This window comes from Piliocolobus tephrosceles, chromosome 19 (assembly GCF_002776525.5).
Source record: "Piliocolobus tephrosceles isolate RC106 chromosome 19, ASM277652v3, whole genome shotgun sequence".
In the NCBI taxonomy this organism is placed as follows: Eukaryota; Metazoa; Chordata; class Mammalia; order Primates; family Cercopithecidae; genus Piliocolobus; species Piliocolobus tephrosceles.
In genome coordinates, this window is record NC_045452.1 from 637,212 (window position 1) to 661,186 (window position 23,975).

The 23,975-nt window shown below is 46.2% G+C and overlaps 1 protein-coding gene across 1 annotated transcript in view; it reads right to left on the reverse strand.

The window, feature by feature from the left end:
* Positions 1-691: 691 nt before the first annotated feature.
* Positions 692-23,975, reverse strand: part of MAPK1 (mitogen-activated protein kinase 1) — a 112,411-nt gene continuing 89,127 nt past the window's right edge. The window contains exons 7-9 of the mRNA XM_023197972.2: positions 15,759-15,868; positions 11,084-11,209; positions 692-4,612 (exon numbers count right to left, since the gene is read on the reverse strand). Coding sequence (XP_023053740.1) covers positions 11,093-11,209; positions 15,759-15,868 — 227 coding nt within the window. The 3' untranslated portion in view covers positions 692-4,612; positions 11,084-11,092. The remainder of the gene's footprint in view (positions 4,613-11,083; positions 11,210-15,758; positions 15,869-23,975) is intronic.

The following is a 23,975-nucleotide window of genomic DNA, read 5'->3' on the forward strand; positions in this document are numbered from 1 at the left end:
TCTCGGCCTCCCAAAGTGCTGGGATTACAGGCTTGAGCCACCGCGCCCGGCCGAGTACTTGCTTTGAAGTACTATGCTAAACAGTTGAAATGTATTTTTATAATCTTTACCATATATAAGGCAAGTAATATTGCTTCCACTTTACAGCTGACAGTCTGAAGCAGAGAAAGAAAGCAGAGACGCAGAATGACTGGCCCACAGCCAGCTGCAGTTCTAAGCAGGGGGTAGTTCTGAACTCAGCTAGATGAGTCCCAGGCCTGTGCTCTTTCCACAACACCACATCCAAAACATTTTCCAGTATCTTTGTTTTGTAAATAAGTCATTGCATAATGCCCAATATTGGTAAGAACCAAATGTCCAAGAACCCCTATCTTTGTGACTTCTTGCTCTGAAATAAGGGGTTGCCCAGGACATCTGCCCAGCAGTGGGGCTGTTGAAGTTCAGGAGAATGAGGAGATGGGTGTGGGCTCCGCCTACCTCCCCCCCATAGGCGAAGGTCTGCAGAACCACCTGGAGAACCCTAGGGAGCACTGACATCCCCATTCAACTCGAGGAGCAGCTCACAGCCCTAACACAAGTTACCACACGCAGAGCAAATCTGGAAGACATCTGGGGAACGTAATGAAGGAGTAGACAATTTCACGCTTTCACGGATGAAACTGCAATTAAACTATACATGCACAGTGCTGTGTTATTTTGGTAATACAGGGACACAATTTAATGATTCTAAGGATTTTTTTTGTAGTTTTTTTTTTTTACAAGTCAGGTGCCATAAACATTCAAATAATCCATCTTTTAAAAAGTACGTTTACAACATCAAAAGAATTAAGATGAAATATAAACCTTTCTACTTACAATTTTTATACAGATTAACCAAATCACAAATACCACAAATAAATGTTAATGTTAAATTGTAACAATATAATGAATAAACATTCAGATTCTTAATAAAATCTTCCTTTAACATTTTTTAACTTACCATTATGCTAAATAGTCTATGCAGAATTTTGGGGTGCAATACCAAGAAGGCACCAACAGTACAAAGCAGATACAAAGCAGTTTCAGAACTTTCTTGAGTGCTCTACACGGATAAACAGCACAAAAAAAGGCAACAAGCTTTAGGTAAACCTGGTGCAACCCTGGAGGACTTGGTCTGGATTTCCATTTGTTTCTAACCCATCGTGTCAAGGTGGATGACGTAAGAGAAACCGCATATTCACTGTTACAGCTTCTCATCTGCACTACAAGAGTATCATGTTTCAAACACCAGCATAACAATTTTAAAGCACAAATGCTTTAAAAATGTATAAGCGAAAGGATTGCTCAGATTTTCAAAACCATTACATTTACAAAAATATTTCCCTTAAACTTGGGATTGCTCCAAAACATTGATTTACAAATATAAAAGTATTATGGAAGGACTCAAAGCATGTGTGCATATGTATGTGTGTATTAACATACTGTTACCATACTATATAAAAGTTACCAATTTAAAAACCATATTAACATATAAGCAAATAAAGAGAAAACAGTCTCCTCTGAATGGTTGAAATATTATGTGGCATGCGGTGTGGGTAGTTTACCTTTGCGATTCCTTAGAGACAACCACTGGTGAGCCACATGTAGCTTGTCAAAGCTACCGGTTACATCTACACTCACTGCCTGTGCCCAAGAGCATAAGGAATGCGTGTGCACAGACCACACATTGTGCTCTGCACACCGAATACACTATTCTTCTACCCAGATGCCACAATGTCTGCATATCTCTGCTAGCTTTGAGAACCTGTGTCAGGACAGAGTCCTCACGATGAGTTCTTTCAAATCCATCCCACTGGCTTGTTCGGTATTTCTTTTATACTAAATGAAAGGACTGGAATGTTTCAACAGGAATTTTTTGCTTACATTTTAGACACCAAAAAAGCTATTAGTTTGAAAGCTTATTTGAACATACTAATAGTGGAGGTGCTGTTCAGTGTCACTAATATGAACTAAGATGACCTAATCTGTACATTTTTACAAATGTAAGAAGAGCCAAAATGATGCATCTACTACACATGATAGCTAGCGCTTTTCATAGGTACCTTGGTTAGGACCATTCTCTGCCCTGTTACATTATGTTTCGCATGATTAATAAAAAGCACACAACTTATGGCTACAATGATTCTAGAATGAAGTTAGTGGTTTCATGCCAATCTGACTCCACAGTACCAGGAAGGGGAATGGGAAGGAGCTCATAATCTCCAGATGTTAGTAGCCAAGGCTGTGGTTTTCTATTTAGAAGAGGATTGCAAATTAACCTCATAATACTAACTTTCCATTTAAAAAGTATAAAGAAACAAGAGTAATAAAACTGTCAATGTTTTAAAAATGAAAACTGACTTATCAGTGTTATCAGGTAACAGTCAAATTTCTGTGTCTTGTCAATGCTGTGTGGACCTTCAGATGGCAGCTCTGAGCACGCAAGTGAAAAGGGCGTATTTCAGGGCAAGAATAGAGATGTGAGTCTGTTTTCCGAGGACGAGCCGGCTATCCTTCCTCGGCCACAGGAGTGGTGAGCATGAGCACCCTGGACTGCGCACTGCGGGGCGGCCCTTCCCAACACTCGGCTGTGCCCAGCAGCAGCTCTGGGGCACACGGGCAGGCCCTCTTTAGAGAGAACCAGGGAATCCAACCTGAGATGGGGCTTTTTCGTTAGGGTTTGACAGAATATTTGAGACCTAAGATTGTGAATAAAGGAACCTGACAGAATCGATTCTCTGCTGAGCAGAGGTAAAAAGGACCCTACAGAAATACCTTTCTAACTCATCTTATGTAAACCCAAGTGCTGGGCCAGTGCCTGGGCAGCAAAGTGAGGCCTGTGAGCATTTCTGTGTTCAGCACAACCTGAACCTGACTGTCCATTCAGACACGCTGATCCAGAGGAAAGCAACACTGAATCTTAACATGAATGTGAAGATAGAAGATGTACATTTATTTTCATGAATTACAAATGCATTTCTGTTCGTATTAGCAGGCAGCCTTTATATAACCCATTCTCCATTGCTGTCAAAAATCAAACAAGAAAAAAGGACAGCTGAGAAATGAAAAGCTAAAAATAGAATTATTTTTCCTAAATGATCTGCTGGATAGCATTTTCTGTGGAACACAATTCAATCGAGGTAACAATAGAGTTTTCATTTCAATTGTAGGCATGTGGCACTTGGACAGTCATCTCTGCACAGAAAGCTGTAACAGTCATGCGAGGGTACAGTAATTATTGAACAAGGCAAATTTCTCACCACAGAGAGCAGTGGGGAAGTCAAGAGGAGGCACCGCACTGGGACAGAACACCGAGTCAACTCCACAGTACACAGTGGCAGGAACAAATACTTAAAGAGATCAGTAAAATATGGATAGAGCTCCAAACACGAGTTAGTGCTAGCTTTTTCTGACGGTCTGACTCAGCAGTATCAGAAATATTTGAGTACTTGACGATAAACAGTGCTTCATGTCATGAGCTCGTGGAGGCTTTATTACAAATTGTTATATTGTAGGTTGAAAAACGAACTTGAGATGCTGACATGCTGTAGAAGGAAAAAGAATTGTATACTTTCTTATTTAAAGACGCAGTGTTCCTCTCTGCTAAATCCTCAGGCATGGAACATGGTTACTGAAACACACACATTTGAAGTAGCTCAAGGGCGTATGTGCACCAGCGTGTGGAGTTCCACCCTGGGACATCCCCAGAAACCACCCACAGCTCAGCACTGCAACCTTTGTACTTCTCTCACCAAATGCCAAGTGAAGCTGCCACTTTAAATCTTTTTTTTTTTTATAAGTCTTACAAACATTAAGTACTGCACATAACGCTTCTTGGCAAGTGTAACACCTCTATATGGTACAAGTGACCACAGTAAGTCTATAGAGTGACACTGCTGGGTGTAGTACTTCCTTTTTATTTAGAAAAATGACTGTATTTCTAAAAGCTGGGTCAATAGCACATACCTTATATATGTTAGTGACTACCATGATATGAGAAAAGACGTGGACAAGTGCTCCCCAAGGATTCCCGAGACGGAAGCACTTGCTGCAGGCTGCAACATCAGCCAAGGTATTTCCACAAGCTCCTGCTCTGGGGCAACAGTTATGGTCAAAGGGTGAAGTGCAAATAAGGGGCTGTCACTGACTTAAAGTGCCCTAGGCAGTAGCCTTCCCTATCATAAAGTGAGATGCCAGTGACTAGAGCCAACTGGGGAAGAATCTCTCTCTGGTGCGGCTGCATGGTCAGCAGGGCATCATGTAGAAAAGGATTCAGGAGAGGGAGGAACCACTGCATCTTTCAAACCAGAAAGCGATTAGTGACTAAAGCAACAGTAAGCAGTAGGTGCACTGAAGTACATACTGCCGCAGGTCACCAATGGGTGACACACACACAGGGCTGCCAGGAGGAATTCTCTGGACTGAAGAAATTCTTTGAAAGCATAAAAGCCACAACTACCAGAAACCGCCCCTCCAAACGGCTCAAAGGAGTCAAAGTGGATAAGCCAAGACGGGCTGGAGACAGGACCAGGGGTCAAGAACTGGGAAGAAGAACACCGATGTCTGAGCACGTCCAGTCCTCTGAGCCCTTGTCCTACAGAAACACAAACAGATCACTGAGTTAAGAGTGAGCCGTGAAAACAACATTGTCATCAGCATCACAAAACACAAAAGTGACAAGAGTGAACCACATTAAAACAGCAGCAGCAATAACATTATGAAAATAGAAAAGGGAGGCCGGGCGCGGTGGCTCAAGCCTGTAATCTCAGCACTTTGGGAGGCCGAGATGGGCGGATCACGAGGTCAGGAGATCGAGACCATCCTGGCTAACACGGTGAAACCCCGTCTCTACTAAAAAATACAAAAAACTAGCCGGGCGAGGTGGCAGGCGCCTGTAATCCCAGCTACTGGGGAGGCTGAGGCAGGAGAATGGCGTAAACCCGGGAGGCGGAGCTTGCAGTGAGCTGAGATCCGGCCACTGCACTACAGCCTGGGCAACAGAGTGAGACTCTGTCTCAAAAAAAAAAAAAAAAAGAAGATAGAAAAGGGAAAAAAAAACTCCTGCAAAATGGTCATCTCATTGGACACACTTGGGCAAGAGTAACACACGGTAGTTCTGAAGGGGCCAGGGTCAGCCCTCACTCCACAGGCACCTTCTCTCAGACAGTTCTGAGGTGGTTTCCACAACACTCATAGGAAAGACACCACTCCCCCAGCCTACACTGACTGCAGTGTTCCCAAGATGCCCTTTATTTATCATAAGATATCCAACACTAGTGCTCGCTTCGGCAGCACACATACTAAGATATCCAACACTACTCCATGGTCAAAATTAGAGTTTAAGGGCCTTTGAAAAATAATACATCTTTATGCAAAAGGGTCTTCTGCCGCCTCCTATTCTTAGCAAGTCTCTCTCTCTAAATTACCAGCTACAACAGAGTTAACTGCACAGTCAGGGGACAGTGCCCTGTTAATAATGCTCACATTTTCTCTGACCGAGGGCAAAACAGTCCTGGTGGGAAGTGTGAGTGGGGGTAATGGGCTGGGGTTTTAGCAAGGAGCTGTGACTGGTTCCCACAGGCAGGAGAGGTGCTGATCACGCAGGTCAGAGGTGACCTGACAGCTGTGTTCCCATGAGGCCTCTGAACCAGCGCCCTGAAAGGAAGCATTTCCCTCACTCTCTATGCCCTGCCAGGGCCCACCTGGAGTATCACACCAGGCAAGCACAAGCAGCGCGCTTTCCCTGTTTTTCCAATGTCTCTACTTTTACTTGGAGAAATTCTATTCCAAACCAAATCTACTCCAACTGTTTACAGGCTAGTGGTTCTCAGATGCTAGCCTGGAAAGCGCCTGGAGGGCTTGCTAGAACAGATTGCTAGAGGTGGGCACAGAGCAGCCACACCTGCAAAGCCACTGCCTCATGGCTTCCATTGTACATAATGAGTGAACTTCACTCCCAGCTATCAATCACTCTGTCCCATCCGTTTTTTTTTTTGAGACAGTTTCATTCTGTTGCCCAGGCTGGAGTGCAGTGGTACACTCTCGGCTCCCTGCAACCTCTGCCTCCCAGGTTCAAGCAATTCTCCTGCTGCAGCCTCCCAAGTAGCTTGGACTACAGGCACCTCCTACCACACCCAGGTAATTTTTATATTTTTAGTAGAGGCAGGGTTTCATCATGTTGGCCAGACTGGTTTCCCTGACCTCAAATGATCCACTTACCTAGGCCTCCCAAAGTGCTGGGATTACAGGCATGAGCCACTGCACCCAGCCTGTACCATCATTAAAAGTGAAAACTGCCACTCAAATCATGTTCTGCATTCTGTGGTTTGGATGAAGAAGCCTGGTGGAGAAGGCCACTGGAGCAACCAAGTGTCTCAAAATGCAAACAATACAGACTCTTCCCTTTGGAGATTCTCATTGGTGTGAAATGTTTTCCAGCATGAAAATCTAGCAGAGTATCACTTATTATTTCACAGAGCACTTTCAGAGCTGTGGTTTTCATCTGCCACTCAGGAGTTGGGGCAAGAAGAATGGGTGTTACAGCCGAACTGTGGACTTGAAGATGGGCTGAGAGGGAGAAGTGGTCTCTTTCATGTAGAGGTGAACTGCAGCCAAACCTATGGGCTGGCAGGACGTTAAGCTGCCGTAAAAATGCTTTCATCTTCAATAAACCAAAGGGAAATGCGGTTCATGCCCCTAGTGATCAATCCACCTGAGAAAATTCACAATCAGGCGATGAAGAAGGAAATTGAGCACTGACCTCTACCTTCACCCGCCTCACAGGGTAGGAGACTGAGGACATGGGCTGGGTAGGAATGAGGCTTGTCACAGGTAGTAGGCATGTTCAGCTTTTTTTTTTGAGACGGAGTCTTGCTGTGTCTCCCAGACTGGAGTGCAGTGGCGCTATCTCGGCTCACTGCAAGCTCCGCCTACCAGATTCACGCCATTCTCCTGCCTCAGCCTCCCGAGTAGCTGGGACTACAGGCGCCCGTCACCATGCCCGGCTAATTTTTTGTATTTTTAGTAGAGACAGGGTTTCACCGTGTTAGCCAGGATGGTCTCGATCTCCCGACCTCATGATCCACCCGCCTTTGCCTCCCAAACTGCTGAGATTACAGGCGTGAGCCACCGTGCCTGGCCGGCATGTTCAGCTTTTAAAGTTGCCCATGGAAACTGACCCCCTTGAGCAAAACACAATGAATATACTCTGACCCTTTAATATCTTTCGGCCAACACTACAAATATCACTTGATTGCTTCCTCTATCAAATGGGCCCCACAGCTGTGCTCTGTGGTCCTGGGGTGTATGTTTCTAGGCCCTTCCTGCTGCAGCCAAACGGTCAACAGTGCCCTCCCAGTGTTCCCTTGTTTTATTACACGTTTACCTCCTGAGTTCTCCAATTTAGAGCTCTTGATCTCCGGTGTGTGGGCTGAAAACTCAGAGACAATGCTCCTTAGTATTGTGAATGAATCCCGAGACCTTTCCCAGGGAGCAAGGCTAGTCACAGGCAGTGTGCAGCCTGCCACTGTTTCATGCTGGCAAACATTTCAAGAAAATGGCATTCTGGGTCCAAAATACCTGGATTCTCTGCTTAGTTTTGCTACTTGATGTACAATCTTGAGCAAAGTGCTCAAAGGCTCATGTCTTCAGTTTCCTCAATCATAAACATGGGATGCATGCTGACTTCCCAACATTCTGTTGTGATCACCAAAATGAAATGTTTATGAAAGAACCTATCCCATAGTTTAATCAGCCAACCCAGCCCCAGCTTCCCCTGGATTCATGTGATATTCTAGATGATTAAATTATAAGTCAGTCTAGATGTTGGCAACTTCCTTTGCAATGAATGGATAAAATGAGATGGTTGATGGGTAGATAGAGGAACAGATGGACAGATCTATGAGAAAACTAGTAAGATGTTAATGTTAACTGTATAATCTAGGTGGTGGGAATATGGGTGTCTACTTTAAATTCCTTCAACTTTTCAGAATAGTTGAAAACTGTCATTAAAAGAATGTTGGGGGGGGGAAAAATCATGCTGTAAGCACATAGGGAGCATCCGTGTGTCTTTTGTGTCTGGAGCAAATGAACAACACACAGAGGTGACTGTCCTTGCCACGCCGGGACTCTCAGAGTGGTGGTGGACCCGACGGACACTGGTCCCCTGCCTTGCAAGGCTGGCTTCAGGAGGCTTTCTGTCAGCAACTGTGTCCTGTGGCCCCAGGAGCAACCCTGCTGCTGTCTTATCATCCTTGTGCCTGCGGTGCTGTCTGTCTCCAGTGGCCTGGCCGGCTGTCCCCCAAGTCCTTGCTCTCCGAGGACCTCCTGCATCTTTACTGCCGCCAGAGTCACCTGAGTCACTGCTTCAGGTCAGGCAGCTACCTGTGAGGGAGAGCTGGGCTCCTGGGGAGGCAAAGGCCACAGCCTGGGCCGGCCTCTTTCTCTGCAGTCCCCTCTTGCTCAGCTGTCTGGCATGACCACCTTCCAGGTTCCGCACAGCCGTGCCCCTCCCTAACCAACAAAGAACCCAACTGTCAGGTTTCAGCTGCAGCCCAACTGTGAGTCGGCCACACTCTGAGAGGCTTTAATGTCTGCCTTACCCTCTGGGGCCCACCATGCCCGTGCCCACCTCTGGGACTCTGTACACTCCTTGTTTACATTTCCTGCTATGAGGCTGCTGGAAAGCAAAGCCTCGGTCTTATTCATCTTTGTTCCCTTCCTAACTGGCAAAAGTGCTCAATGCTGATTAAGTGATGAAAAATGAATTATCACGTCGACCCCAGAAGCTCTTTTATACTAAAAATGTGCACAGTTGTGTCTGCCTTTCTCCCCTACTATGGGCCCCTTTGAGGCCGCATTTAGATCCTGCTTGCTCCGCTTGCTCTTGGTGTATAAGGCAGACTAAGCAGGCAGCACGCCTGACCTCAAGCAACAGAGAAGATGAGATGATCACAGACCACCACCTGGCTGAGGGAAAATGACTGTGAAAGGAATTGTGAAGGAAGAAAAGCAACAGAGGTTGCTCCGTTCCATCTTCTAGGTTCTGTAAAAGGCAAAAGAGTAAACCTCTCAGGCCTCACAGGCCATCCAGGTCTGTTGTGACCACCCCACTCCACTGCTGTAGAGGAAAGGCAGCAAAGGTAACCTGTGAGCAAATCCAAGGCCCTGTGCGGCTCCACTTACAAAAACAGGCAGCGGCGGACCAGGGTCTAGTTAACCTGATCTTGTACAGACACTGGGAGTGTGTCCTGGAGCCTCACGGTGGGGCAGGGACTCTTGAGAAACAGAGACAATTGCTCCACTGTGAGCGCCTCATGGAGGAGCCAGGAAGTTAGTTCTGTGGGGACTGCAGGTGTAAAAATGGTTGGATCCTGGGGCCCAGCTTTCTGTCAGTGAGTGAGTGTGCAAATCACTGTGGCTAACACCTCTTCCACTAGACAGCCACATAAGTATGGGGCAACAGAAGACAGGAACCAGCTCAGTCCCCTGCTGATAACAGGCTTCTTTCTCAGTCACTACGCAGGGCTTATGGCTAGCAGTCCATTGCACATCCTGTTTGCGTGACTCCACAACACTTCCCTTGGGTTTGAGAGATCGTCTTTTGGGGTGTGTCTGGTGTCAACAGCAGGCTAAGCGAGGGCTTAACAGTGCCAGCAGCCCTGCCTTCCCCAAGTTGGTAGGTTTAGAAAATTCGCAGTCTTTCAGACTTTGCCTTTCCTCCTTCTCTTGAATTTGCCACTTCTCCCCACTTCATTTCTAGTCCAACGCTACAGTCCCTTTGGTATGGAAGACCAGGCATTTATTCTTAGCTGATGTCCTACCCAGTCTTCCCTCATTTCAACCCCTCCTGCTTTGATGTCAGACTTTTGAAAACACCATTTTCCATCCCTCAAACTACCAATTCCCCGCTCTGTTGCCTATTCCCTACCAATTCCCTGCTCTGTTGCCCTGCCTGGCTTTCAGCGCTATCTGCTTGGAGGCTGTGCGGGTCATGTCAGTCCCCAGCTCACGTCTGCTTGATTCTTTGTCCTCAGTGACAGGGAATGGACGCCTGTAACTGCAACACGGTTCTGTCCAAAGCATCTCCCCAGCAACTGCTTCTACCTTGGCTCACAATTCTTTATTCACTGCTCTTTTCTACAGAGTTCTAAACACAAGTCCAGTTCTCTCTTTCCTCTTGTCATATACTCTCTAAAATCAAGATTTGCCTTCTTTTCCTGTATACTTTTTTTTTTTTTTTTTTTTGAGACAGGGTTCACCCAGGATGGAGTGCAGTGATACAGTCATAGCTCACTGCAGCCTTGGACTCTTGAGATTCAAGAGATCCTCTCCCCTCAGCCTCTCAAAGTGCTGGGATTATAGGCATGAGCCATTGTGTTGGGCCTACTCAATTTTTAAAATCTACCAATATTGTCACATTGTTCACCTCCCCTTATGACCTAAGCACATGTAGCTTCTGTGCAGAACCATGTAAATCCCGCTGACTGGCCAGCCCAGCCTCCATCTCTTGGATGAAGTTTCCCCAGCTCTCCAGCCTACACTGCTAGTCTGAACTGGTAACAGGGTCTGGGCCCCTTGCATGTGACATCAACTGTAGAACCAGGTCCCAGCTAGGAGTTTCTGAAGGGGCAGGCACAGAGGACCCTAACACTACATTTATTTAACTGGTGGCTCTGCATTCCCTGGGAGGAAGAGAGTCCTGAGGCGAAACCTTTCCAGAGAGATGCTCATGTAACTGTGAAATGCTCTGGACAGGCAGCAAGGAACGGATGAGAACCCAAAGATGAACAATCTACAATATGAAAAAGTTGTTTCCAAATAATCACAAACACTACCCTTGAGAGTAAAGGAGGTACCTGGAGTTTCTAATAAACAAGAAAGAGATTCCTGAAAGAATACATGTAACTTTCTAAATCATTTTTAATTCTAAATTAAAAAAAAAAAAACCTTTCAATAAGGAGCTTGGAAAAGAATACAAAATAACAGACCTCGAGGAACACAACATTCCAGAAACAAAAGGCAGTGTCTCCTTTGCTGGAGTTCACTGTATTAAAGCTTCAGGTACCTGACAAATTTAAGATCTGTATCCTGGCTGGAATCTAGCAGTCTCTTCAAAAATTAGTTCTTTGAGCTTTTCCTTAGGCAAGTCATCCAATTCCATGTCGAACTTGAATGGTGCTTCAGCAATGGGCTTTAAGAGAAAACAAAACATTTAACAAAGTTGTTATGGGTAAGGCAGTAATTTACTGATTCATAAAATTATCACTGCTCAGATTCTGAATTTATACAACAGGACTGATGTCCCATAAAAACTAAAGAGTTGCTGGCTGGGTGCGGTGGCTCACACCTGTAAATCCAGCACTTTGGGAGGCCAAAGTGGGCGGATCACTTGAGGTCAGAAGTTCAAGACCAGCCTGGTCCAACATGGTGAAAACCTGTCTCTACCAAAAATATAAGAAATTAGCCGGCCAGGCGCAGTGGCTCAAGCCTGTAATCCCAGCACTTTGGGAGGCCGAGACGGGCGGATCACGAGGTCAGGAGATCGAGACCATCCTGGCTAACACCGTGAAACCCCGTCTCTACTAAAAAAATACAAAAATCTAGCCGGGCGAGGTGGCGGGCGCCTGTAGTCCCAGCTACTCCGGAGGCTGAGGCAGGAGAATGGCGTAAACCCGGGAGGCAGAGCCTGCAGCGAGCTGAGATCCGGCCACTGCACTCCAGCCCCGGCGACAGAGCCAGACTCCGTCTCAAAAAAAAAAAAAAAAAAAAAAAAAAAAAAAATTTGCCAAGTGTGGTGGTGCACACCTGTAATCTCAGCTACTCAGAAGGCTGAGGCAGGAGAATTGCTTGAACCCAGGAGGCAGAGGTTGCAGTGAGCTGAGGTCGTGCTGCAGCACTCCAGTCTGGGGGACAGAGTGAGACTAAGAGTTGTGCCCACACTCCGGAAGGTCTCATAAGCACTTAGACCGGGAGCAACTGAATCCGTTTAAAGTGTTCTTCTGAACTTATCACAAATCCCAGAATAATTTTTAAATGTGTTGAGGCAGTGAATGTTGAAATAAGAGAAATGTGGCCGGGCACGGTGGCTCAAGCCTGTAATCCCAGCACTTTGGGAGGCCGAGACGGGTGGATCACGAGGTCAGGAGATCGAGACCATCCTGGCCAACACGGTGAAACCCCGTCTCTACTAAAAATACAAAAAACTAGCCGGGCGAGATGGCGGGCGCCTGTAGTCCCAGCTACTCGGGAGGCTGAGGCAGGAGAATGGCGTGAACCCGGGAGGCGGAGCTTGTAGTGAGCCGAGATCGCGCCACTGCACTCCAGCCTGGGTGACAGAGCGAGACTCTGTCTCAAAAAAAAAAAAAAAGAAAGAAAAAAAAAGAAATAAGAGAAATGTGCTGCTGTGGAGGTGGTGGGTGTTTATCCAATCAACACCCATAATACTAAAATACATGCATTTTGTTAAATAAATCATGGTATCTTTATATGAAAAAACATCTTAGAGCTGTTAAAAATTAAGCTGCAAGGCCAGGCGCAGTGGCTCACACCTGTAACCCCAGTACTTTGGGAGGCCAAGGTGGGAGAATCATTTGAGACCAGCCTGACCAACATAGCAAAACCCCATATCTACTAAAAATACACAAAAATTAGCTAGGCACGGTGGCAGGTCCCTGTCATCCCAGCTACTTGGGAGGCTGAGGAAGGAGAATTGCTTGAACCCAGGAGGCGGAGGTTGCAGTGAGCTGAGATTGCGCCACTGCACTCCGGCCTGGGCGACAGAGCAAGATTCCGTCTCAAAAAAACAAAACAAAACAAAACAAAAAAACTGGCCAGGCATGGTGGCTCATGCCTGTAATCCCAGTACTTTTGGCAGGCCGAGGCAGGCGGATCCTGAGGTCAAGACATTGAGACCATCCTGGCCAACATAGTGAAACTCCGTCTCTAGTAAAACTACAAAAATTAGCTGGGTGTAGTGGTGCGTGCCTGTAGCTCCAGCCGCTCGGGAGGCTGAGGCAGGAAAATTGCTTGAACCCGGGAGGTGGAGGTTGCAGTGAGCCGAGATCACACCATTGTACTCCAGCCTGGCCTGGTGACAGAGCAAGACTCCATCTCAAAAAAGAAAAAAAAAAAAGAAAAACAAAAGAAAAAAAATAAACTGCAAGGAAGATTAATAGGAAAATGCCTATGTTGTGTCAAGAAAATGAAAACTATTTTATTTTTAAAATTTAGATACAGAAATATAAGACTGAGAAGGAAATAGTCCAAAATGTTAATAACTGTAACAAGATTATAGAGCTACATCTTTGTAGTATGAAAAAAACCACTCTTGTATTTTCTCACAAGTTTTCTTTTCTTTCTTTTTTTTTTTTTTTTGACACAAAACCTTGCTCTGTTGCCCAGGCTGGAGTGCAGCGGTGCGATCCTGGCTTACTGCAACCTTCTCCTCCTGGGTTCAAGTGATTCTCCTGCCTCAGCCTCCAGAGTAGCTGGGATTATATGCACCTGCCTGCCACAACACCCGCCTAATTTTTGTATTTTTAGTAGAGACAGGGTTTCACCATGTTGGCCAGGATAGTCTACTCCTGACCTCAAGTGATCCACCCACTTTGACTTCCCAAAGTGCTGGAATTACAAGTGTGAGCCACCACATCTGGCCCCATTTTTTTTTTTTTTTTGAGATTAAGTCTCATTCTATTGCCCAGGCTGGTGTGCAGTGGTGTGATCTTGACTCACTGCAACCTCCGCCTCCTGGTTTCAAGTGATTCTTATACCTCAGCCTCCAGAGTAGCTGGGATTACAAACACGCACTATCATGCCCAGCTATTTTTGTATTTTTAGTAGAGAAGGGGTTTCCCCATGTTGGCCAGGCTGGTCTCGAACTCCTGACCTCAAGTCATCCGCCTGCCTCGACCTCCCAAAGTGTTGGGATTACAGGCGTGAGCCATCGTGTCCAGCTCCCATTTTAATTTTTAACCATACTCCAGAAAGCTCTTTAAGTAAAATAAAAGCTGTCTAGATCAAAGAACCCCATACACACTCAGTGACAAACAATGATACTATTATTTTTTAGAGAAAGAGTTTTGCTCTGTCACCCAAGCTGGAGTGCAGTGGTGTGATCACAGCTCAATGAAACCTCGATCTCCTGGGCTCAAGCAATCTTCCCACCTCAGCCTTCCGAACAGCTGGGACTACAGGTGTGAGCCACTGTGCCTGGCCACATTTTTATTTTTATTTTATTTTATTTTTTTTGAGATGGAGTCTCGCTCTGTCGCCCAGGCTGGAGTGCGGTGGCCGGATCTCAGCTCACTGCAAGCTCCGCCTCCCGGGTTCACGCCATTCTCCTGCCTCAGCCTCCCAAGTAGCTGGGACTACAGGCGCCGCCACCTCGCCCGGCTAGTTTTTTGTATTTTTAGTAGAGACGGGGTTTCACCGTGGTCTCGATCTCCTGACCTCGTGATCCGCCCGTCTCGGCCTCCCAAAGTGCTGGGATTACAGGCTTGAGCCATCGCGCCCGGCAACATTTTGATTTTTAAATGCCCGTGAACTAATGCAATGTTATAGAACTAAGCTGATGATGACACCAGCTGTCAGTCAGTGAATGTCTAGATTCTCACGTCTCACCTATGTAATCCTCACATGAGGCCTTTAGGAGGAGGAAGCACAGACCCCAAACTCTGCACTAAGCTTTGGCCCTCCGAAAGGGGAGAAGGACTCATATCCAGAAGAATAAATAGCTCAACCCGAAGGAGGGCTATGCATCTGGGATCACAGCAGGTGTCCTACATGCATCATCCACCATCCCAGCCAGCTGATTTGGACTCAGAAGCTTGGGAAATCTCCAGCCCACTAAGCTTAGAAGAACCCCAAACCTGTATTCCCACCTATTCTGTGTTACTGACTACGTTGTAGGTATCTCACAAGCTGCCTCATTTGTTGCTGGAGGTAGGGAGACGGATGTGGAAGGGAAAGCTGATTCTTTCAAAAACAGGAAGGTAAAGACTATTCTCTGTACATGGGAGCCTCAACTAGAACAATCCAAACTTTTGGTTCATATTGCATTTTTCTTTGTTATCCTCCAGAGATTAAAGTTAAAACTGAACCCCAGAGGAAACAGAGAGCCAAGGCACTAGGACTGTCTTCGGGAGAACATGACATGCAGCTTCTTCTACTCGAATGCCCTGCCTGCTCTGAAGAGCTGCCACATCCACTCTGGCCTCATCACTTCTTACAACAGACTCTCGTGTCCTTGTCTCTAGGGAATAGCACACCCGACATGGAGTCGCCAAGCCACAGTGGAAACTGTCCAGGTTGACTTCCCTCCCTACTCTGTGTGCTGTCCCTGTCAATAGGCCGACCACCTCCTCTCCACTCTGGCCATCCTCAGGGCCAGCACATCACTTCAGGTGTCTCTTCCTATCAAACCATGACAATGGCCTCCAGTCTCAGACCCCTACCCTCTCTGTGCTCCACACTGGTGCAGCTGTCCCCTTTATACATGCATTTTCCCCACCCCTACCTGTTGCAGGTAGCCTGAAGGAAGTCTGCTGAGATAGAGAGTTATGCGGGGAGAAGGTTTCAAGCTGTGCCCCACAGCACTTGTCCTCAAGGCAAAGGTGGGCTTGTTGGAAGAACCAGGTATGGCACCAGGTACATCTCAAGAAAATCTAAGCAAGATATGGTTGGTCCACTGCTGGCTGATCTATGTCCCTGAAGCAGCGGCCAGGAACATGCGCTCTTACCTCGTCACTCGGGTCGTAATACTGCTCCAGATATGGGTGGGCCAGAGCCTGTTCTACTTCAATCCTCTTGTGAGGGTTGAATGTCAACATTTTGTCCAGTAAGTCCAGAGCTATAAAGAGAAAGGTTTTGCAATAGTGAGAGCAGGAGTAGTAGTCACAGAAATACTTCAATTTCCTGTTTAAGTAAACTCACCCACAAAACAACTAAGCTAAGCATGACTACGGAGACAGCAGCCAGCACAAAGGATGCTGACTATATCTCCAAGCCTCCTGAGACTGTGAATGTAGGGGCCAAACACCTGACAATCGCAGACCTCATCACTCGGGAAGAAGTGGGGATCAGGATTCGAACCCAGGTCTGCCTACAAAAGCTGGACTTTTCCTAAGATAGGACTCTGCGCTGCAGGTATCAAAGGCAAAGGTTTATGTATGTACTTTTCTCAGATCAACTTGGAAGTCATTTTTGTCCTGGTCTATTTGTCTCCTGACACACAGAACAGGTCTCCAAGGTCATAGAAGAAAACACTCTTCTTCCAGGATCTGGTTGAGAGACATGTGTGACCAAAGACCTCCCAGCAAACTCTGCAGCTGAGAGTCTTTCTGCAAGGCCTGTTTTGCCCTGGCCAATAGTCAACAGCTGAGCAGTTCTTTTACCGCTAGGGTGCAGCAGCAGGAACAAATGTGGATCAACTGCACTGTGATGGAGAGGGCACTGACAAGCAGCTCACCCTGATGGCCCCCATGGCTGGCCCCCAGTCACCACCTCAGCCAAAAGATGGCTGGAGGGTCTGGCTAACAGTGGCTAGGACAAGGGTCAAGAGAAATGTGAGGAAATACTCTGTGTTTAGTAGCAGGAGTAGGTGTATTGAGAAACAATACATGCTAAAGAACATTATTGTTCTGGTAAAAAGGTAGCAAAGGGGCTCCTTTTAAAATACTTCATGTATCCTTTTATTTAGTGATGCTCAGACTACTGGTTTCAATTTAAGTAGCAGGTCTTTTCTTCAAATTAAACCCTAAGAGGAGCCTCAAGATATGGCATAGGTGGAAAAAGAAGATACTCCGTCTTCCCTTAGGTCCTAGTTCACAGCCCGAGGCACCCCAAAAAATCCAAGCCTCCAAGGAACAAGTCTGAAAAACTAGCCAATCAATAAAAACCACAAATTTTTAGACAATGTAGTGACACTAAAACAAGACAAAAACAGGCCAGGTGTGGTGGCTCACGCCTGTAATCCCAGCACTTTGGGAGGCTGAGGTAGGCGAGGTCAGGAGTTGAAGACCAGCCTGGCCAATATAGTGAAACTTGTCTCTACTTAAAAAAAAGAAAAAATACAAAAATTAGCTGGGCGTGGCAGCACATGCCTGTAGTCCCAGCTACTCAGGAGGCTGAGGCAGAAGAATTGCTTAAACCTGGGAGGCAGAGGTTGCAGTGAGCTAAGACCGTGCCACTGCACTCCAGCCTGGGTGACAGACTGAGACTCCGTCTCAAAAACCAAACCAAACCAAACCAAAACAAAAACACTGGCACTACTTAATGAAGTCTCTTTTCTGACAATGATCATTTCTTTTTACTTTTTTTGAAATGGAGTCTCCCTCTGCTGCCCAGACTGGAGTGCAGCGGTGCGATCTTGGCTTACCCCAAAGCTCTGCCTCCCGGGTTCACACCATTCTCCTGCCTCAGCCTCCTGAGTGGCTGAGACTACAGGCGCCCGCCACCACGCCTGGCTAATTTTTTGTATTTTTAGTAAAGACGGGGCTTCACCGTGTTAGCCAGGATGGTCTCGATCTCCTGACCTTGTGATCCGCCCGCTTTGGCCTCCCGAAGTGCTGGGATTACAGGCGTGAGCCACCGCACCCAGCTGGCAGTGATCATTTCTTATTAGGTTATTTGTAGGCGGCAAGGTCAACTTCATTCATCTGCAAATTAGCATATACTATTAAGCCCTCAAAGTAGAATGATAAAATATCACTTATTTCTTCTTAAAACACTTAAAAATTTAATTGTATGCCCCTTCTCACCATTCCTAGAATGATGAACAATCATGTAAAATTTGGTACAATTTAATACTCATGATCAGTTTAAGGAATCACTTCTAGCTCACTATTTTCAAGAAGTTAAGTTTTCACTGTTCACTCACTAAGAAAATGTTGCCTAACCCTTAAGAACAGTCAGTAGACCTTCCGAAGGGATTGCTTGGGTGTTGGGTGGAGGTGGGAGACATCTTGCCACCTGAGGTCATTGAAGGGCTGTGGGTGTGTATCTGTGCTCAGCACCAGCCCCCAATTTTGACTTCCCTTGTTGCAACCCCCAACCTTAAGACAATAGGAGATGATAATCATGGCAAACCACATGCTTGACATAATGAGAAATTCTGCATAGAATACATTTACAAGTTATATATGTTTCTGTCTATAATCTTTTCAATACATACAAGTGCACTTTAGGAAATTATGGAATAATGATTATTTTGTTTTATAGCCTAGAGAACTTTTCAGAGTAGAGAATCCAGACAGGTTTTGCCGTGACTGAAGCAGCATCTGCGCAGTAGAAGAGATGGTTATGCCTGCAGCTGGGACCCTGGGTCTGTGGGCACACAAACTGGCTAGGTTTAGGAAGTGGCCCTCTCACGGGTCAGGATAAAGAAGCATGATGATCAAGAACCCAGGCATCTCTGGCTCAAATCCTACTTCCAAGGAACACTTGTAGATATGTGTACAAGACACACAACCCTTGCCGAATCTTAAGATTCCTGTGGTCTATAATATAGGTAGTAACTCCCACTTTGCTTCCTGCTCCCAACCAGCCCTCCCCACATAGAACTCACAGACATTTTCTCAAGGACTTTCTTGAAACTAGATTAAGTCATCTGGCTTTTCACCCAGTTAGATACTGTCGTAGTCCAGGAGGCCTGGACCACAATGAGATTCTAACAGCCTACTTCTAAACCACTGGGGGCAGGAGGGTCCTACCCAAACTTGTTAGTATTAAGCAGAGAGGCAGTCCAAGCCAACTGGATGTTTTGCAGCTTAAGCATTTCTGAAACAGATCCATTAGTTCCTTCAAGTTAAATAAATTCTAGGCCCTTAAACCTCCAGGCATAAATTTCTTTTTTTTTTTTTTTTGAGACAGAGTCTTGCTCTGTCGCCCAGGCTGGAGTGCAGTGGCTGGATCTCAGCTCACTGCAAGCCCCGCCTCCTGGGTTCCCGCCATTCTCCTGCCTCAGCCTCCCGAGTAGCTGGGACTACAGGCGCCGCCACCTCGCCCGGCTCGTTTTTTGTATTTTTTAGTAGAGACGGGGTTTCATCGTTTTAGCCAGGATGGTCTCGATCTCCTGACCTCGTGATCCGCCCGTCTCGGCCTCCCAAAGTGCTGGGATTACAGGCTTGAGCCACCGCGCCCGGCCTAGGCATAAATTTCAAAGGAAGACATCTTTATTAAAAAAGATTTGCTACTTGAAAAATAGCTAGATCTCCAGCCTTCTTTTACTGCAAGTGCTATTTCTACATTATTCATAGCTACAGAAGGAGAAAAGGAGAGAAATGGGAAGCAGCTGGCAGGTGCAGATCCCACAGTCAAGAGTGTCCGGACTCCCTCCTCCCACGCCACATGGGCATCCACTGGTAACACTCAGAGGGTGTGAATCATGGTTGCCTGTGTAGATGCTTACTTGGATACAGGTTTTATTTCTCCTAAGAGACTGGAAGTCCCTTTGAGGCTAGTATTACACCTGACCACAAATCCTGACTTTCCCAGTGCCTTCCAGAATGCCACATCTTCTCTTTCTGTGTTTTTTGAAACAGAGTTTGGATTTTGTTCTATGGCTCAGGCTGGAGTGCAGTGGCATGATCATAGCTTACTGCAGCCTTGAATTCCTGGGCTCAAACAATCCTCCTGCCTCAGCCTCTCAAGTAGCTGGTAATACAGGCACATATTACCACACCCAGCTAATTTTTTTAAATTAATTTTTTTGTACAGATGGGGTGTCACTATGTTGCCCAGGCTGGTCCTGAACTCCCGGGCTCAAGCGATCCTCTTGCCTCAGCCTCCCAAAGTGCTGAGATTACAGGCATGAGCCACTGTGCCTGGCCCTTCCCTCTTTTTTTTTTTTTCTTTTTTGAAACGGAGTCTCGCTCTGTTGCCCAGGCTGGAGGGCAGTGGCACCATCTCGGCTCACTGCAACCTCCACCTCCTGGGTTCAAGCGATTCTCCTGCCTCAGCCTCCTGAGTAGCTGGGATTACAGGCGCCTGCCACCACGCCAGGCTAATTTTTTGTATTTTTAGTAGAGACGGGGTTTCACCATGTTGGCCAGAGTGGTCTCGAACTCCTGACCTTGTGATCCACCGCGCCTGGCCAGCCTGGCCCTTCTCGTTAACTTCAACTAGTATATAACAACCTGACCCCAACTCTTTCTTCTAATCCATCATCCTTTTTTCTTTCTTGCCCTGTCCTGGACCCGGGGAAAGCCAGTTGACTGGCTCTCCACAGTGCCTCTTCGTGTCCATCTTGACTGCCTCGTGAAACTCTGACCCTGAATCAATGCTGCAACCTGTCACTTCCATCCTCAACTCATGTTTCTGTGCAGGGCCAGAGAAAAGACTGAACTGTGCAAAGTGTGCCAGTGCGACAGTGCTTCTCAAACTTTCTGATCTCACAAACTCTTTATACTCATAAAAACTACTGAGGGTTGATTTAAAAAGCAGTTAATTCCCCTCATAGCTCAAATAGTTACATAAGTGCTTCTCCCTGAGAAAACCACCGCATTCAGTATGCAGCAAAAATGCTGTATATGTGTTTGTCACACAGACATTGTGAAGACATGTATTAAGGATGGATTTAATATGGTGAGTACTTTTCACTGGCACTGGTTTGAGCTGTGGCAGTGCAGAGCTCAGTAACCTCTCTAGTTCCACCGCCTTGACCTGGCTGTGGTGCTGCAGGCTCTGTTCACCATTGCTCACCAAGTGCTGATGGCAACATAGAGAGCAATGTCAGTAACTCCTCAAGAGGATTATTAAAACAGCTTTAACCTCATGGATACTCTGAAAGGATCCCGGGGATCTCACATTATCAGTAACTACTGTGCTACAAAAAAAATCAAGATTTTCAGTCTCGTCAAGGCCCTCAACAGCTTCTGGAAAGCCTTGGTCAGCCCCCTCCTCTACTCTCAGATTTCACCCAACTTGCATGGCTTGAATCATGACCTTCTTGCTAACTGACCCTCATTACTTTCAGCACATCTTCTTGAGGATGCTACAGAGAAAACTGAGGTGCCCACGAGTGATCTTCCCAGAATTCCCTCCTAGCCAGATCCACACACATCCTTACTGACACTGCCAAGAAAAATATCCTCTCTCTACTTAAAGTCAATTCTCCCTAACTTGTGGCCTGGTCCACAACCCTTTCCCCTCATGTGGACCAGTCGTTTCTGTCTCCACTTTCCATTTCAAACTTCCCACTTCCACTCACTGTTTCAACTCCTCTTGCGTGGTCACCAACAAGCCCCTCACTGGAAAATCAACCCACATTTTCCAATCTGTATCTTGCTAGACCTCTCTGCCACATGGACACTGCTGTGCATGCCTACTTTCTCAAAATGCCATCTTCTGCTTCTGTGATATCAAATGGCGCTAGTTTCTTTTCTTTGTCCCTATTCCATCACCAGCTCAAGGTTTGTGTTCTTCAACTTCTCACAATCTCACTCTTCTTTTTTTTTTTTTTTTTGAGACAGGGTCTCACTTTGTTGCACAGGATGGAATCCAGTGGTGCGATCTCGGATCACTGCAACTTCTGCCTCCTGGGTTCAAGCAATCCTCCTACTTCAGCCTCCTGAGTAGCTGGGATTACAGGTGTGTGTCACTACATCAGGCTTACTTTTGTATTTTTGGCAGAGACGGGGTTTCGCCATGTTGCTCAGGCTGGTGCTGAACTCCTGGACTCAAGTGATCCACCCACCTTGGCCTCCCATAGTGCTGGGATTAGAAGCATGAGCCACCGCACTTGACCACAATCGCATTCTTCTATCTTTTCAATCTCTTGCATGATTTGAAAGACCACAGGTTAAATACCTCCCAAAGCTATCTTGAGTTGAGGGTGACCAAGCTGTAGATTAATAAATCCAACTCTGTGTAGGTAATAAAATAATATATAGCCTATGATTCAATTTATAATCAATGTATGCATCTACATGGGTAAAAAAAAAGTCTGCAAGCTTTCCAAACATTAGGTTATCTGAGAAATGGAGACAGATTTCTTACAGAAATTGCATTTTTTAATTTAAAAAAAAAAAGTGGGGGCCGAGAGCGGTGGCTCACGCATGTAATCCTAGCAGTTTGGGAGGCTGAGGCAGGCAGATCACCAGGTCAGGAGATCGAGACCATTCTGGCTAACACAGTGAAACCCCATCTCTACTAAAAAATACAAGAAATTAGCCGGGCATAGTGGTGGGCGCCTGTAGTCCCAGTTACTCCAGAGACTGAGGCAGGAGAATGGCATGAACCTGGGAGGCGGGGCTTGCAGTGAGCCAAGATCTCGCCACTGCACTCCAGCCTGGGCAACAGAAGGAGACTCTGTCTCAAAAAAAAAAAAAAAAAGGTCTGGGTGTGGTAGTGGTGGGAGGATCCCATGAGCCCAGGAATTCAAGACAGGACTGGGAAACATAGTGAGATCCCATCTCTACAAAATTTCTTTTTTTAAATTAGCCAGGCATGGTGCTTGCCCGAGCCCAGGAGTTCAAGGCTGCAGTGAGCTGTGATTATGCCACTGCACTCCAGCCTTCCAGCCTGGGCAACAGTGGGAGACCCTGTCTCTTCAGGAAAAAAAAAAAAAGAGGATGAGGGGAGAAAACAGAATTCCTTATCTTCCTTCACTCTTGGGGTCACCTGCTGGTTGTGCCCACCAGCATCCACTGGCTCTCTATAATCCATCCAACTGTGTTTGCCATAGGGGAGCACTCAGGCTTGCCCACGCTCCCGGGCTGTGCTGTGGGAATGGTGACACTGACTAGGCCACATTCACCTGAGTCCCCTTGGCCACAGTGACAGATCAGGGACAGGCATGGCATCCAAGCTGAGCACAAAGAGGTGATGAGAGTCAGCCCAAGTCTTGGCTGCAATGATCAGGTCGGGTGTCTTATTGCCACCATGAGAAGAGAGTCCAGAGCAAGGCAAAGCTGGATGATAAAGAAGTCCAGATTCTAGACACAGTGTCTGTGCCCATCAATCCACATGCAACTGAACTTTTCAGTTATCAGAGCCAACAAAACCCTTTCTCAGGCCAGTAAGTTCTTGTTATGTGGAACTGTGGAACTGAAAAGACCTCAGACAGCTGACACACCAAACCTGGTCTTCTGGTCTGTGTGAATGACTCACCCACATTCCCTTGCTCCCCAAGCACCATCATTCAAGATAACAACTGCTTATCTTTTCACGTATGTTGTTGAATTCTTTCCTGTGCATTTTCTTTTAGAAGGTTGAAATCACGATATGTATGACAAATGCTGTTTTATTTTCCCTTAGTAAATACTGTTCATTAGTATTTTCTCTATCAAAACTCTGTTAAAAAAAATCACTTTTAGCGGCTTTAAAATATTCCTTTAAGTAGATGTCTCATAATTTACTCAGCCATTTGATTAACATTTGGTACTTAGGTCGGGTGCAGTGGCTCACGCCTGTAATTCCAGCACTTTGGGAGGCCGAGACGGGCGAATCATGAGGTCAGGAGATCGAGACCATCCTGGCTAACACGGTGAAACCCTGTCTCTACTAAAACTACAAAAAATTAGCCGGGCGTGGTGGCGGGTGCCTGTAGTCCCAGCTACTCGGGAGGCTGAGGCAGGAGAATGGTGTGAACCCGGGAGGCAGAGCTTGCAGTGAGCTGAGATTGTGCCACTGCACCAGCCTGGGCGACAGAGCGAGACTCCGTCTCAAAAAAAAAAAAAAAAAAATTGGCACTTAGGTTGTTTCTAATGCTTTACAGGTGCCTTAAATTAAACATAGACTAAACCAAATTCTCAACTGCTATCACCCAAACTGCTCCTCCCATAGTTTTCCTCATCTCTGTATTTCCTTGTAGACTGTGTGTTCTTGTCCTTTGCTTATTTATTTATACACTGTGGTCTTAGATTTGTCTCTGCTCTTTAGATACTAATAATATTAATAATGAATCTAAAGTAAATAATAATTCCTTAACTCTTTTAATTATCCTATGAGGTGGGAAC